The sequence below is a fragment of the Bombina bombina genome, chromosome 3 (assembly GCF_027579735.1).
Source record: "Bombina bombina isolate aBomBom1 chromosome 3, aBomBom1.pri, whole genome shotgun sequence".
NCBI lineage: Eukaryota > Metazoa > Chordata > Amphibia > Anura > Bombinatoridae > Bombina > Bombina bombina.
Genome location: NC_069501.1, coordinates 9,841,888 through 9,859,373, shown reverse-complemented (window position 1 = coordinate 9,859,373; position 17,486 = coordinate 9,841,888). Strand labels below are relative to the sequence as shown.

Genomic DNA, 17,486 nt, shown 5'->3' with positions numbered 1-17,486 from the left:
TATAACAATTCCAGTACCGTGCTTGTTATTAAATCAAACTACCCATAGGCAGTCAGCGTGCATACAGCGGTACTATAACAATTCCAGCACCGTGCTTGTTATTAAATCAAACTACCCATAGGCAGTCAGCGTGCATACAGCGGTACTATAACAATTCCAGCACCGTGCTTGTTATGAAATCAAACTACCCATAAGCAGTCAGCGTGCATACAGCGGTTCTATAACAATTCCAGTACCTTGCTTGTTATTAAATCAAACTACCCATAGGCAGTCAGCGTGCATACAGCGGTACTATAACAATTCCAGCACCGTGCTTGTTATTAAATCAAACTACCCATAGGCAGTCAGCTAGCATACAGCGGTACTATAACAATTCCAGTACCGTGCTTGTTATGAAATAAAACTACCCATAAGCAGTCAGCGTGCATACAGCGGTACTATAACAATTCCAGCACTGTGCTTGTTATTAAATCAAACTACCCATAGGCAGTCAGCGTGCATACAGCAGTACTATAACAATTCCAGTACCATGCTTGTTATTAAATCAAACTACCCATAGGCAGTCAGCGTGCATACAGCGGTACTATAACAATTCCAGCACCGTGCTTGTTATGAAATCAAACTACCCATAAGCAGTCAGCGTGCATACAGCGGTACTATAACAATTCCAGCACCGTGCTTGTTATGAAATAAAACTACCCATAAGCAGTCAGCGTGCATACAGCGGTACTATAACAATTCCAGTACCGTGCTTGTTATTAAATCAAACTACCCATAGGCAGTCAGCGTGCATACAGCGGTACTATAACAATTCCAGCACCGTGCTTGTTATGAAATAAAACTACCCATAAGCAGTCAGCGTGCATACAGCGGTACTATAACTAAGTTAAAATACTAATAGGAGCCCCAAACAACTCCCTCCCGCCCTTGACATGTTTTGCCAAACTGCTTGTTAAAAAGGATAAGGTGCGTCATCCTCAATGGGATTTCTAGCCGTAAAATCTTGTGAGATTCCGATAGTATGATGTCACGATTTTTCCAATCCGTCTATCATCCTAGGCATCCTTTTACCTATTGTTACCTATTGTTATTGGGATGATATTTTTTTAGTCAGTGTATTATTACTGATATGTTATTTCAGGGAAGCACTATCCAAGAAAGGATTAACTTATAAATGGAATTTGTTATTTCTTTGAGTCATACAGTTTCGCTAAAGTATTAATGTGTAAGATTATATATCTCAATTGCTTTGGGCTGTATATTTTAGATTATTTAGGGTTATCCATGATATTACCGAATTGTGATTGTTAATGGGTTCTCTTAATATTTGTGCTAAATTTAAAAAATGAGTAATAATGAAAATAGAAATACAAATTGCAAAAAATAATTAAATATTTATAATGATACCAATGAACTACATTGGTATGTGTGATAGTGCTCGATCAAATGAATTGACTGGTGTACAATGATTGGATCAGTAAATAAAATACGTGATATTGGGATACCACTGGTACTGGGCTACTTATTAATATATTCTTAATGATAGTACTATATATTTATCTTATACTTATTAGCCATATATAGAGTGGCAGAACCAGATGTTATCACATTCAAGTGTCAAATATACATGTGAAACTATGGTGTTAAATATATTTCTTCTATAATGCTGTGATTATTATATGACGTGATAAATACTTTTCGAAGTGGAGTGATGAGGTGATATATATATATATATATATATATATATATATATACACACACATATATATACACACATATTGGGTTCTCCGAAGAGAGAAGTGCTCTACCAGGAAGGAACAACAGCTCATCAGCTAGTTCTATGGCGATTTACCACCCGGAAGCAGCCTCTTTTAACACCAGTGTGCTTTTCACAGAGGAAAACTTCCCTGAAGTGTATCAGTCTGATCCCGCCATGCAAGGTCAGTCCAGCCCCGAAATACCAGGCAATTCTCCTATGAACAAAGAACATGACAACCCCAGACGATCGTTTCGGCCTCCTATGGGCCTCGTCAGTGAGGTGCAGTCACATTCCTCTAGGCACACTGGGCATGGAGTCCACGTCTGGTTTCCCCCATCACCCATAGGGAGACCTCCCCAGGGTGATTTATAATTTGCATATTGGGTTCTCCGAAGAGAGAAGCGCTCTACCAGGAACGAACAAGAGGCTGCTTCCGGGTGGTAAATCGCCATAGAACTAGCTAATGAGCTGTTGTTCGTTCCTGGTAGAGCGCTTCTCTCTTCGGAGAACCCAATATGTATGTATGTATGTATGTGTATATATATATATATATATCCTATTAATCAAAGCCTCTAATGTGAGACATATGTAGCACGTGCTGCAGTATCACACCTTGTCACACACACACACGTGCTGCAGTATCACACCCTGTCACATACACACACGTGCTGCAGTATAACACACTGTCACATATACACACGTGCTGCAGTATCACACACTGTCACACACACACACACACGTGCTGCAGTATCTCACCCTGTCACACACACACACACACACGTGCTGCAGTATCACACCCTGTCACACACACACACACACGTGCTGCAGTATAACACACTGTCACACACACACACGTGCTGCAGTATCACACCCTGTCACACACACACACACACGTGCTGCAGTATCACACCCTGTCACACACACACACACACGTGCTGCAGTATCACACCCTGTCACACACACACACACGTGCTGCAGTATCACACCCTGTCACACACACACACGTGCTGCAGTATCACACACTGTCACATACACACACGTGCTGCAGTATCACACACTGTCACATACACACACGTGCTGCAGTATCTCACCCTGTCACACACACACGTGCTGCAGTATCACACCCTGTCACACACACACGTGCTGCAGTATCACACCCTGTCACACACACACGTGCTGCAGTATCTCACCCTGTCACACACACACACGTGCTGCAGTATCTCACCCTGTCACACACACACACGTGCTGCAGTATCACACCCTGTCACACACACACACGTGCTGCAGTATCACACCCTGTCACACACACACACGTGCTGCAGTATCACACCCTGTCACACACACACACGTGCTGCAGTATCACACCCTGTCACACACACACACGTGCTGCAGTATCACACCCTGTCACACACACGTGCTGCAGTATCACACCCTGTCACACACACGTGCTGCAGTATCACACACTGTCACACACACACACGTGCTGCAGTATCACACCCTGTCACACACACACACGTGCTGCAGTATCACACCCTGTCACACACACACGTGCTGCAGTATCACACCCTGTCACACACACGTGCTGCAGTATCACACCCTGTCACACACACGTGCTGCAGTATCACACACTGTCACACACACACACGTGCTGCAGTATCACACACTGTCACATACACACGTGCTGCAGTATCACACCCTGTCACACACACACACGTGCTGCAGTATCACACCCTGTCACACACACACGTGCTGCAGTATCACACCCTGTCACACACACGTGCTGCAGTATCACACCCTGTCACACACACGTGCTGCAGTATCACACACTGTCACACACACACACGTGCTGCAGTATCACACACTGTCACATACACACGTGCTGCAGTATCACACCCTGTCACACACACACACACGTGCTGCAGCATCACACCCTGTCACACACACACACGTGCTGCAGCATCACACCCTGTCACACACACACACGTGCTGCAGCATCACACACTGTCACATACACACACGTGCTGCAGTATCACACCCTGTCACATACACACACGTGCTGCAGTATCTCACCCTGTCACATACACACACGTGCTGCAGTATCACACCCTGTCACATACACACACGTGCTGCAGTATCTCACCCTGTCACATACACACACGTGCTGCAGCATCACACCCTGTCACACACACACACGTGCTGCAGCATCACACCCTGTCACACACACACACGTGCTGCAGCATCACACACTGTCACATACACACACGTGCTGCAGTATCACACCCTGTCACATACACACACGTGCTGCAGTATCTCACCCTGTCACATACACACACGTGCTGCAGTATCACACCCTGTCACATACACACACGTGCTGCAGTATCTCACCCTGTCACATACACACACGTGCTGCAGTATCTCACCCTGTCACATACACACACGTGCTGCAGCATCACACCCTGTCACACACACACACGTGCTGCAGCATCACACACTGTCACATACACACACGTGCTGCAGCATCACACCCTGTCACATACACACACGTGCTGCAGTATCACACCCTGTCACATACACACACGTGCTGCAGTATCACACACTGTCACATACACACACGTGCTGCAGTATCACACACTGTCACATATACACACGTGCTGCAGTATCACACCCTGTCACATATACACACGTGCTGCAGTATCACACCCTGTCACATATACACACGTGCTGCAGTATCACACCCTGTCACACACACGTGCTGCAGTATCACACCCTGTCACATACACACACGTGCTGCAGTATCACACACTGTCACTGAGCACTAATCCTAGATATTCTGCCTCAGAGACCTTCCCGCATGTCGTCCTGTCATTGATGACTACAAATGTGTGTTTCTTTGCAGCTGGCTTTAACATCCCATCAGTGACCAGCTCTGTGACCGGGAAAGTAAAATATGGCCAGGAGGTGACAATGACCTGTAGGTCTCATGGTGGCTTATTTATCCCAAATGTGACATGGCTGAATTCTACTGACGGATCCCCCATGTATGAGGGAAGAATACACAGTATGCATGAGAAGCACGGGACCGTTATCTCTGTCACTAGCACCATGTGCCTTAATGTCACTTCTACCTACAATGTGACCTGCAGAGTGACCGACGCACAAGACAATGTCACCTCTCTAAACTGTATGTAACTTTTATGTGGCACATAAATATCTTGTATACTTCATACACAAATATATGAATTATCAGAAGGGTTATATGGTGCAACAGGAGGAGTTATAGGGAGGGTTAAATGGTGCAACAGGAGGAGTTATAGGGAGGGTTATATGGTGCAATAGGAGGAGTTATAGGGAGGGTTATATGGCGCAATAGGAGGAGTTATAGGGAGGGTTATATGGCGCAATAGGAGGAGTTATAGGGAGGGTTATATGGCGCAATAGGAGGAGTTATAGGGAGGGTTATATGGCGCAATAGGAGGAGTTATAGGGAGGGTTATATGGTGCAATAGGAGGAGTTATAGGGAGGGTTATATGGTGCAATAGGAGGAGTTATAGGGAGGGTTATATGGTGCAATAGGAGGAGTTATAGGGAGGGTTATATGGTGCAATAGGAGGAGTTATGGGGAGGGTTATATGGCGCAATAGGAGGAGTTATGGGGAGGGTTATATGGTGCAATAGGAGGAGTTATGGGGAGGGTTATATGGCGCAATAGGAGGAGTTATGGGGAGGGTTATATTGCGCAATATTATGAGTTATAGGGAGGGTTATATTGCGCAATATTATGAGTTATAGGGAGGGTTATATTGCGCAATATTATGAGTTATGGGTAGGGTTATATTGCGCAATATTATGAGTTATGGGGAGGGTTATATGGTGCTAAAGGAGGGAAGGTTATAAGGAGATACAATAGGAGGTTTTATAGGGATTGTTAGACAGTCATGGGAAAAAGAAAGTACAGCCTCTTTGTATTCTATGGTTTTACGTATCAGGACATAATAAAAAGCATCTTGTCTTAAAATTAGGTTAATACAATGTCAGATGAACAACAACACATGACATATTACACCGAAGCCATGTCTGAAAAACGAAGTACAGCATGTAACAAAAAGTTAATCCAGACAAAGCTTCTTGTTACTTTTAATAATGCTTAAAAACAGCAAAAAATCATCTTACATTACGGGTAAAATTAAACAGGGGCAATACAGACAGGTCTGACGCCTTTCAGCTCAGTGGAGCCGTACTCATAGACCTCTCAAAAACCTAAGTACACCCTTACTGCTTCCCTAGGAAGAGGCTAAGTAGAAGCCAGGTGCTGCTAATCAAATGCCCCTGATTAATTGATCATCAGCAGGTGTGACGATCTCTATAAAAGCTGCTCTTTCCGAGCATTCAGGTGTTAACACAATTCCAAGGACTAGGAAAGACATCAGCAATGATCTCAGAGAAGCAATTGTTGCTGCCCATTGGAGAGACAAGACCAAAGTTGAGATGTTTGGCCATAATGCAGGGAGGGTTATATGGTGCAATAGAAGGAGTTACAGGGAGGGTTACATGGTCCAATAAGAGGAGTTACATGGTCCAATAGGAGGAGTTACAGGGATGGTTACATGGTCCAATAGAAGGAGTTACAGGGAGGGTTATATGGTGCAATAGGAGGAGTTATAGAGAGGGTTATATGGTGCAATAGGAGGAGTTATAGGGAGAGTTATATGGTGCAATTGGGGGAGTTATATGGAGGGCTATATTGCACAATAGGAGGAGTTATAAGAAGGGCTATATGGCACAATAGGAGGAGTTATAAGAAGGGCTATATGGCACAATAGGAGGAGTTACATAGTGGGTTATATGGAGCAACATGAGTAATTAGAGAATATCATGTAGCAAGCAGAATTGTGTTTTATAATTTTTTTTCTTTCCAATTTTGGCTCTAGATCTTTTAGAGATTGACACAGAGTTGGATTATAGTAATGAGACACTTCGTCAGGTCCCCAAGGTTGTGTCAGTCAGTCTTGTTTCCCTGCTCTTGATTGGTGTCCTACTGTGTGCCGTGATCTGGCTGATTAAACGTAATGTGTGCTGCAATCGGTACTCAGGTGAGAGGGGGCTGAAATCTGATAACTGCAGATAAATACATATATATCTTACATAACTCCTCGTCACCCTGACTACTCTTACATGACTCATCATCACGCTGCCTTCTCTTACATGACTCCTCGTCACATTGACTACTCTTACGTGACTCCTCGTAATGCTGCCTACTCTTACGTGACTCCTCGTCGCGCTGCCTACTCTTACGTGACTCCTCGTCGCGCTGCCTACTCTTACGTGACTCCTCGTCATGCTACCTACTCTTACGTGACTCCTCGTCGCGCTGCCTACTCTTACGTGACTCCTCGTCGCGCTGCCTAGAGAAAAATTCCTCCATTTAACCAAATTAAAAAACTAAACTACAACAACTACATAGTACAAACAAACAAAACAAAACCTAACATGAGGTAATATAATACTCCAGAGGCAACACCCATCTTTTCCAGGAAACAAGGATGTTGGGGGGGGGGGCATTGCCATTACTGGAAATTAGAAGGCATAGTTTGAAACCATTAATTGCTTCGTCCTGTGTCCAAAGATCTGTTTAGTGTGGTATAGTGGCGGTCAAGCTATAGATTATATTACACATAGATGAACAGTACTTTTCAACCATTTCACTAGAGAAAAAAAATCAACTGAACATAGGGGTAACATATATATTATCAATCATGTGTGTGTGGCCTTCATGGAAGAACAGAAGTTGCCTGAGCAGGTAGAGTCGGCTCTAATTAGATCAAGCATCGGCGAGTGGATGCCGTCATGTATCTCCATTCTCTCCATTGGGTAGCAGGATTACCTTTCAAAGTCAGTCAGGGTTGGTCCAGCTCTCTGTCATGTAGGTTTTCATTAAGTATAAAAAGGGGTATGTCGGAAGGGGTGGAGGATTTTGGCCCTCAAGCGTTCAGGTAGGTATAGTAGAAATGGTTCCCATTTACGTATAAATTGTTGTATTCTGATAACACGATTACTTTGAACATCAGCTTGTTCTATTAGAATTTGTTGATGTGGTGCATTGGTTAGATTTCTCTTGTAAGATGTATCGAGTCCACGGATTCATCCTTACTTGTGGGATATTTTCCTCCGCTACAGGAAATGGCAGAGAGAACACCCACAGCAGAGCTGCCTATATAGCTCCCCCTTAGCTCCACCCCCAGTCATTCTCTCTGCCTGCTTAACTGTGAGGAAGGGCAAAGAGGAGTGTGGTGACAAAAATGTTAGGTTTTTATTTTCTCAAGCAAAAGTTTGTTATTTTTAAATGGTATCGGTGTGTACTATTTACTGTCTGGCAGAAAAGGGATGAAGATTTCTGCAAGGAGGATGATGATCTTAGCATTTTGTAACTAAGATCCACTGCTGTTCTCACAAGGGCTGAAGAGTACAGGAAAACTTCAGTTGGTGGAACAGTTTGCAGGCAAAACTGCATTAAGGTATGTTCAGTCTATGTTTTTCTAGACAGACTATGTTATTTCTAGAAAAGGCTGGCAATATCCCCATGAGGGAAGGGTAAGCTGTATTCTGACACTTGGATAGGAATTTCAGCTTGCATAAAGGGCTCATCAGTTACTGGTGACACTGTTTGGTAAAAACGTTTTTGTTTATTCGGTGAATGATGCAATTATAACTTTTTTTGAAGGGACTAAAGGGGTAATTGTGGCTTGTTTTTGAGTTTTCTAACCCACATGGTTAATTTAGAGACACTCTAGTGTTTGTCTGTTAGGCCTCAAAACATTGAGTGAGGTGGGAGGGGCCTATTTTCGCGCCTCAGTTGTGCAGTTTCTTTTCCTCTGAGACTTCTAACTGCTTCTCCAGAGGTTCCTGCCGTGTTTGAGGGCTGTAAAAGAAGTTTTTTCCCCAAAAATTGTTCTGAAGGGCAGGTAGGAGCCACAGCAGAACTGTGGCAAAGTGCTGAAAGTCTTTTTTACTGGTTTTGATGTTTTTTCAATCCGTTTTTGCCATTAAGGGGTTAATTGTTTATTTGCATAGCTGTGCAAAGTTACGGCTAGATTTAGAGTTCGGCGGTAAAAGGGCTGTTAACGCTCCGCGGGTTTTTTTCTGGCCGCACCATAAATTTAACTCTGGTATCGAGAGTTCAAACAAATGCTGCGTTAGGCTCCAAAAAAGGAGCGTAGAGCATATTTAGCGCAAATGCAACTCTCGATACCAGAGTTGCTTACGGACGCGGCCGGCCTCAAAAACGTGCTCGTGCACGATTCTCCCATAGGAAACAATGGGGCTGTTTGAGCTGAAAAAAAACCTAACGCAGCCCCATTGTTTCCTATGGGGAAACACTTCCTACGTCTGCACCTAACACTCTAACATGTACCCCGAGTCTAAACACCCCTAGCCTTACACTTATTGACCCCTAATCTGCCGCCCCCGCTATCGCTGACCCCTGCATTACACTTTTAACCCCTAATCTGCCGCTCCGTAAACCGCCGCAACCTACGTTATCCCTATGTACCCCTAATCTGCTGCCCTAACATCGCCGACCCCTATGTTATATTTATTAACCCCTAATCTGCCCCCCACAACGTCGCCGACACCTACCTACACTTATTAACCCCTAATCTGCCGAGCGGACCTGAGCGCTACTATAATAAAGTTATTAACCCCTAATCCGCCTCACTAACCCTATCATAAATAGTATTAACCCCTAATCTGCCCTCCCTAACATCGCCGACACCTACCTTCAATTATTAACCCCTAATCTGCCGACCGGAGCTCACCGCTATTCTAATAAATGTATTAACCCCTAAAGCTAATTCTAACCCTAACACTAACACCCCCCTAAGTTAAATATAATTTTTATCTAACGAAATAAATTAACTCTTATTAAATAAATGATTCCTATTTAAAGCTAAATACTTACCTGTAAAATAAATCCTAATATAGCTACAATATAAATTACATTTATATTATAGCTATTTTAGGATTAATATTTATTTTACAGGTAACTTTGTATTTATTTTAACCAGGTACAATAGCTATTAAATAGTTAAGAACTATTTAATAGTTACCTAGTTAAAATAATTACAAATTTACCTGTAAAATAAATCCTAACCTAAGATATAATTAAACCTAACACTACCCTATCAATAAAATAATTAAATAAACTACCTACAATTACCTACAATTAACCTAACACTACACTATCAATAAATTAATTAAACACAATTGCTACAAATAAATACAATTAAATAAACTATCTAAAGTACAAAAAATAAAAAAGAACTAAGTTACAGAAAATAAAAAAATATTTACAAACATAAGAAAAATATTACAACAATTTTAAACTAATTACACCTACTCTAAGCCCCCTAATAAAATAACAAAGACCCCCAAAATAAAAAATTCCCTACCCTATTCTAAAATACAAAAATTACAAGCTCTTTTACCTTACCAGCCCTGAACAGGGCCCTTTGCGGGGCATGCCCCAAGAATTTCAGCTCTTTTGCCTGTAAAAAAAAAAAAAAAATACCCCCCCCCCAACATTACAACCCACCACCCACATACCCCTAATCTAACCCAAACCCCCTTAAATAAACCTAACACTAATCCCCTGAAGATCTTCCTACCTTGTCTTCACCATCCAGGTATCACCGATCCGTCCTGGCTCCAAGATCTTCATCCAACCCAAGCGGGGGTTGGCGATCCATAATCCGGTGCTCCAAAGTCTTCCTCCTATCCGGCAAGAAGAGGACATCCGGACCGGCAAACATCTTCTCCAAGCGGCATCTTCTATGTTCTTCCATCCGATGACGACCGGCTCCATCTTGAAGACCTCCAGCGCGGATCCATCCTCTTCTTCCGACGACTAGACGACGAATGACGGTTCCTTTAAGGGACGTCATCCAAGATGGCGTCCCTCGAATTCCGATTGGCTGATAGGATTCTATCAGCCAATCGGAATTAAGGTAGGAATTTTCTGATTGGCTGATGGAATCAGCCAATCAGAATCAAGTTCAATCCGATTGGCTGATCCAATCAGCCAATCAGATTGAGCTCGCATTCTATTGGCTGATCGGAACAGCCAATAGAATGCGAGCTCAATCTGATTGGCTGATTGGATCAGCCAATCGGATTGAACTTGATTCTGATTGGCTGATTCCATCAGCCAATCAGAAAATTCCTACCTTAATTCCGATTGGCTGATAGAATCCTATCAGCCAATCGGAATTCGAGGGACGCCATCTTGGATGACGTCCCTTAAAGGAACCGTCATTCGTCGTCTAGTCGTCGGAAGAAGAGGATGGATCCGCGCTGGAGGTCTTCAAGATGGAGCCGGTCGTCATCGGATGGAAGAACATAGAAGATGCCGCTTGGAGAAGATGTTTGCCGGTCCGGATGTCCTCTTCTTGCCGGATAGGAGGAAGACTTTGGAGCACCGGATTATGGATCGCCAACCCCCGCTTGGGTTGGATGAAGATCTTGGAGCCAGGACGGATCGGTGATACCTGGATGGTGAAGACAAGGTAGGAAGATCTTCAGGGGATTAGTGTTAGGTTTATTTAAGGGGGTTTGGGTTAGATTAGGGGTATGTGGGTGGTGGGTTGTAATGTTGGGGGGGGGGTATTGTATGTTTTTTTTTACAGGCAAAAGAGCTGAACTTCTTGGGGCATGCCCCGCAAAGGGCCCTGTTCAGGGCTGGTAAGGTAAAAGAGCTTGTAATTTTTGTATTTTAGAATAGGGTAGGGAATTTTTTATTTTGGGGGTCTTTGTTATTTTATTAGGGGGCTTAGAGTAGGTGTAATTAGTTTAAAATTGTTGTAATATTTTTCTTATGTTTGTAAATATTTTTTTATTTTCTGTAACTTAGTTCTTTTTTATTTTTTGTACTTTAGATAGTTTATTTAATTGTATTTATTTGTAGCAATTGTGTTTAATTAATTTATTGATAGTGTAGTGTTAGGTTAATTGTAGGTAATTGTAGGTAGTTTATTTAATTATTTTATTGATAGGGTAGTGTTAGGTTTAATTATATCTTAGGTTAGGATTTATTTTACAGGTAAATTTGTAATTATTTTAACTAGGTAACTATTAAATAGTTCTTAACTATTTAATAGCTATTGTACCTGGTTAAAATAAATACAAAGTTACCTGTAAAATAAATATTAATCCTAAAATAGCTATAATATAAATGTAATTTATATTGTAGCTATATTAGGATTTATTTTACAGGTAAGTATTTAGCTTTAAATAGGAATCATTTATTTAATAAGAGTTAATTTATTTCGTTAGATAAAAATTATATTTAACTTAGGGGGGTGTTAGTGTTAGGGTTAGACTTAGCTTTAGGGGTTAATACATTTATTAGAATAGCGGTGAGCTCCGGTCGGCAGATTAGGGGTTAATAATTGAAGGTAGGTGTCGGCGATGTTAGGGAGGGCAGATTAGGGGTTAATACTATTTATGATAGGGTTAGTGAGGCGGATTAGGGGTTAATAACTTTATTATAGTAGCGCTCAGGTCCGCTCGGCAGATTAGGGGTTAATAAGTGTAGGTAGGTGTCGGCGACGTTGTGGGGGGCAGATTAGGGGTTAATAAATATAACATAGGTGTCGGCGATGTTAGGGGCAGAAGATTAGGGGTACATAGGGATAACGTAGGTGGCGGCGCTTTGCGGTCGGAAGATTAGGGGTTAATTATTTTAAGTAGCTTGCGGCGACGTTGTGGGGGGCAAGTTAGGGGTTAATAAATATAATATAGGGGTCGGCGGGGTTAGGGGCAGCAGATTAGGGGTACATAAGTATAACGTAGGTGGCGGTCGGCAGATTAGGGGTTAAAAATTTTAATCGAGTGGCGGCGATGTGGGGGGACCTCGGTTTAGGGGTACATAGGTAGTTTATGGGTGTTAGTGTACTTTAGGGTACAGTAGTTAAGAGCTTTATAAACCGGCGTTAGCCAGAAAGCTCTTAACTCCTGCTTTTTTCAGGCGGCTGGAATCTTGTCGTTAGAGCTCTAACGCTCACTTCAGAAACGACTCTAAATACCAGCGTTAGAAAGATCCCATTGAAAAGATAGGCTACGCAAATGGCGTAGGGGGATCTGCGGTATGGAAAAGTCGCGGCTGAAAAGTGAGCGTTAGACCCTTTAATCACTGACTCCAAATACCAGCGGGCGCCCAAAACCAGCGTTAGGAGCCTCTAACGCTGGTTTTGACGGCTACCGCCGAACTCTAAATCTAGGCCTTACTAAGGCTATATGATACTACTGTAAAAATTTTGTTAAGTTTACTGCTTTTTTACACTGTTTTGCAAAATTTGTGCAGCTTTTTTTTCTCTTAAAGGCACAGTACCGTTTTATTTCTAAGTGTTATTTACTTTGATTACAGTGTTTTCCAAGCTTGCTTGTTACATTACTAGCCTGTTTAACATGTCTGACATCAAGGAAAATCCTTGTTCAATATGTTTGGAAGCCATTGTGGTACCCCCTCTTAGAATGTGTCCCAATTGTACTGATATGTCTATAAACTATAAAGAACATATATTAGCACTTAAAAATAGAGCAATAGATGATTCTCAGTCAGAAGTAAATGGGGAGAGCTAGATGCTAAACCCTCAAGTGTCACAACTAGTAACGCCCGCACAAGTGACGCCAAGTACCTCTAGTGCGTCGAATTCATTTATTTTACAAGACATGGCCACAGTTATGAATACAACCCTCACAGAGGTTTTATCCTGACTGCCTGGTTTACAAGGAAAGCGGGACAGCTCTGGGTTAAGGAAAAATGCTGAGCAGTCTGACGCTTTTGTAGCCGTATCTGATATGCCCTCACAATGCTCTGAGGTAGGGGGTGAGGGATTTGTTATCTGAGGGAGAAATTTCTGATTCAGGAAAGACGCTTCCTCAGACAGATTCTGATATGACGGCCTTTAAATTTAAGCTTTAACACCTCCGCTTATTGCTCAGGGAGGTATTAGCGGCTCTAGATGATTGTGACCCTATAGTGGTCCCAGAGAAATTGTGTAAGATGAATAAATACTTAGAGGTTCCTGTTTACTCTGATGTTTTTTTCCAGTCCCTAAGAGGATTGTTAATATTATTGCTAAGGAATGGGATAGACCAGGTATTCCGTTCATTCCCCCTCCTGTTTTTAAGAAAATGTTTCCCATATCTGACACCATGCGGGACTCGTGGCAGACAGTTCCTAAGGTCGAGGGAGCTATTTCTACCCTGGCTAAGCATACAACTATACCTATTGAAGTCAGTTGTGCTTTCAAAGATCCTGTGGATAAAAAAAATTAGAGGGTCTCCTGAAGAAATTTTTTGTTCATCAAGGTTTTCTTCAACCTATTGCGTTCATTGTTCCTGCAACTACTGCAGCTGCTTTCTGGTTTGAGGCTCTAGAAGAGGCTCTTCAGATGGAGACTCCATTAGAAGAAATTTTGGACAGAATTAAGGCCCTTAAGTTGACTAATTATTTTATTACAGATGCCGCTTTTCAACTGGCTAAATTAGCGGCAAAGAATTCAGGTTTTGCCATTTTAGCACGCAGGGCGTTATGGCTTAAATCCTTGTCTGCTGATGTGTCATCTAAAACTAAACTTTTGAACATCCCTTTCAAAGGAAAGACCCTATTCGGGCCTGAACTGAAAGAGATTATTTCAGACATCACTGGAGGGAAAGGTCATGTCCTCCCTCAGGATAGATCAAATAAGATGAGGACCAAACAAAATAATTTTCGTTCCTTTTGGAATTTCAAGAGTGGTCCCGCTTCAGCTTCCTCTGCTGCAAATCAAGTGGGGAATTTTGCCCAATCCAAGTCAGTCTGGAGACCTAACCAGGCTTGGAACAAGGGTAAATCGGCCAAGAAGCCTGCAGCTGCCTCTAAGACAGCATGAAGGGGTAGCCCCCGATCCAGGACCGGATCTAGTAGGGGGCAGACTCTCTCTCTTCGCTCAGGCTTGGGCAAGAGATGTTCACGATCCCTGGGTTTTAGAAATTGTGTCCCAGGGATATTTTTTGGAATTCAAAGGCTCTCTTCCAAGGGGGACTTTTCACATTTCTCGATTGTCTGTAAACAGACGAAGAGAGAGGCGTTCTTACGCTGTGTAGAAGACCTACATACCATGGGGGTGATCCGCCCAGTCCCAAAAGAGGAACAGGGGCTAGGTTTTTACTCAAACCTGTTTGTGGTTTCCAAAAAAAGAGGGAACTTTCAGATCAATCTTGGATCACAACATTCTAAACAAGTTCCTCAAAGTTCCATCATTCAAGATGGAGACTATTCGGTCTATTCTACCTCTGATCCAGGACGGTCACTATATGACCACCGTGGACTTAAAGGATGCGTATCTACACATCCCAATTCACAGAATTTTCACAAGGGTGCTAGGGTCCCTTCTGGCGGTTCTACGACCACGGGGCATAGCAGTGGCGCCTTATCTAGACGACATCTTATTTCAGGTGTCAACTTTCCAGCTATCCAAGTCTCACACGGACATTGTGTTGGCTTTTCTGAGATCTCACAGGTGGACGGTGAACATAAAAAAGAGTTCTCTCTTCCCTCTTATAAGAGTTTCCTTCCTAGGGACTGTGATAGACTCGGTAGAAATGAAAATATTTCTGATGGCGGTCAGAAAATCAAAGCTCTTAACCACTTGCTGAGCTATTCATTCCATTCCTCAGCCATCAGTGGCTCAGTATATGGAGGTAATCGGACTCATGGTAGCGGCAATGGACATAGTTCCTTTTGCCCGCCTACACCTCAGTCCACTACATCTATGCATGCTCAAAAGGTGGAATGGGGATTATGCAGATTTGTCTCCTCAACTGCATCTGGACCAGGAGACCAGAGATTCTCTTCTCTGGTGGTTGTCTCAGGACCACCTGTCTCAGGGAATGTGTTTCCGCAGGCCAGAGTGGCTCATTGTAACGACAGATACCAGCCTGCTAGGCTGGGATGCAGTCTGGAACTCCCTGAAAGCACAGGGCTTATGGTCTCGGGAGGAATCTCTTCTCCCGATAAATATTCTAGAACTGAGAGCGATATTCAATGCGCTCAGCTTGCTGTGGCCAAATTCATCAGGTTTCAGTCGGACAACATCACGATTGTAGCTTATATCAATCATCAAGGAGGAACAAGGAGTTCTCTAGCGATGATGGAGGTAACCAAAATAATCCGATGGGCAGAGGATCACTCTTGCCATCTCTCAGCTATCCACATCCCAGGAGTAGAGAACTGGGAGGCGGATTTCCTAAGTCGTTAGACTTTTCATCTGGGGGAGTGGGAACTCCATCCGGAGGTATTTGCCCAGCTGATTCAGCTATGGGGCCCACCAGAATTGGATCTGATGGCGTCCCGTCAGAATGCCAAACTTTCTTGTTACGGGTCCAGGTCCCGGGATCCCAAGGCGGTACTGATAGATGCTCTAGCAGTGCCTTGGTCCTTCAATCTGGCCTATGTATTTCCTCTCCTTCTACGTCTAGTTGCCAAAATAAAGCAGGAGAGAGCTTCAGTGATTCCGATAGCACCTGCATGGCCATGCAGGACTTGGTATGCAGACCTAGTGGACATGTCCTCGGTTCTACCATGGACTCTGCCAATGAGGCAGGACCTTCTAATCCAAGGTCTGTTCACGCATCCAAATCTAATTTCTCTGCATCTGACTGCTTGGAGATTGAACGCCTGATTCTATCAAAGCGTGGTTTCTCTGAGTCGGTCATTGATACCCTGATTCAGACTAGAAAGCCTGTCAGCAGGAAGATCTATCATTTGGCACAAATATCTTTATTGGTGTGAATCCAAAAGTTACTCATGAAGTAAGATTAGGATTCCTAGAATATTGTCTTTTCTCCAAGAAGGTTTGGAGAAGGGATTATCAGCTAGTTCCTTATAAGGACAAATATCTGCTTTGTCTATTCTTCTACACAAACGTCTGGCAGATGTCCCAGACGTTCGAGCATTTAGTCAGGCTTTGGTCAGAATCAAGCCTGTATTTAAACCTGTTGCTCCACCATGGAGCCTAAATTTAGTTCTTAAAGTTCTTCAAGGGGTTCCGTTTGAACCTATGCATTCCGTGGATATTAAGCGTCTATCTTGGAAAGTTTTGTTTTTAGTAGCTATCTCTTCGGCTCGAAGAGTTTCTGAGCTATATGCTTTACAGTGCGATTCCCCTTCTCTTATTTTCCATGCAGATAAGGTGGTTTTGCGTACCAAACCTGGGTTTCTTCCTAAGGTTGTTTCTTATAAGAATATCAATCAAGAGATTGTTGTTCCTTCACTGTGTCCTAATCCTTCTTCAAAGAAGGAACGTCTGTTGCACAATCTTGATGTGGTTCGTGCTTTAAAGTTCTACTTACAAGCAACTAAAGATTTCCGTCTAACATCTTCATTGTTTGTTGTTTATTCTGGTAAGCGGAGAGGTCAGAAGGCTACGGCTACCTCTCTTTCCTTTTGGCTGAAAATCATCATCCGTTTGGCTTATGAGACTGCTGGCCAACAGTCTCCTGAAAGAATTACTGCTCATTCTACTAGACCTGTGGCTTCCACATGGCTTTTAAAAATGAGGCTTCTGTTAAACAGATTTGTAATGCGGCGACTTGGTCTTCGTTTCATACTTTTTCCAATTTTGATACTTTTGCTTCTTCGGAGGCTATTTTTGGGAGAAAGGTTCTACAAGCAGTGGTGCCTTCCGTTTA

General features: G+C 43.0%; 1 protein-coding gene across 1 annotated transcript in view; it reads left to right on the top strand.

The window, feature by feature from the left end:
• Positions 1–17,486, top strand: part of LOC128652783 (ICOS ligand) — a 238,756-nt gene that overhangs the window by 216,392 nt on the left and 4,878 nt on the right. Inside the window, exons 4-5 of the mRNA XM_053705714.1 lie at positions 4,656–4,940; positions 6,689–6,850. Of these exons, the coding sequence (XP_053561689.1) occupies positions 4,656–4,940; positions 6,689–6,850 (447 nt within the window). The remainder of the gene's footprint in view (positions 1–4,655; positions 4,941–6,688; positions 6,851–17,486) is intronic.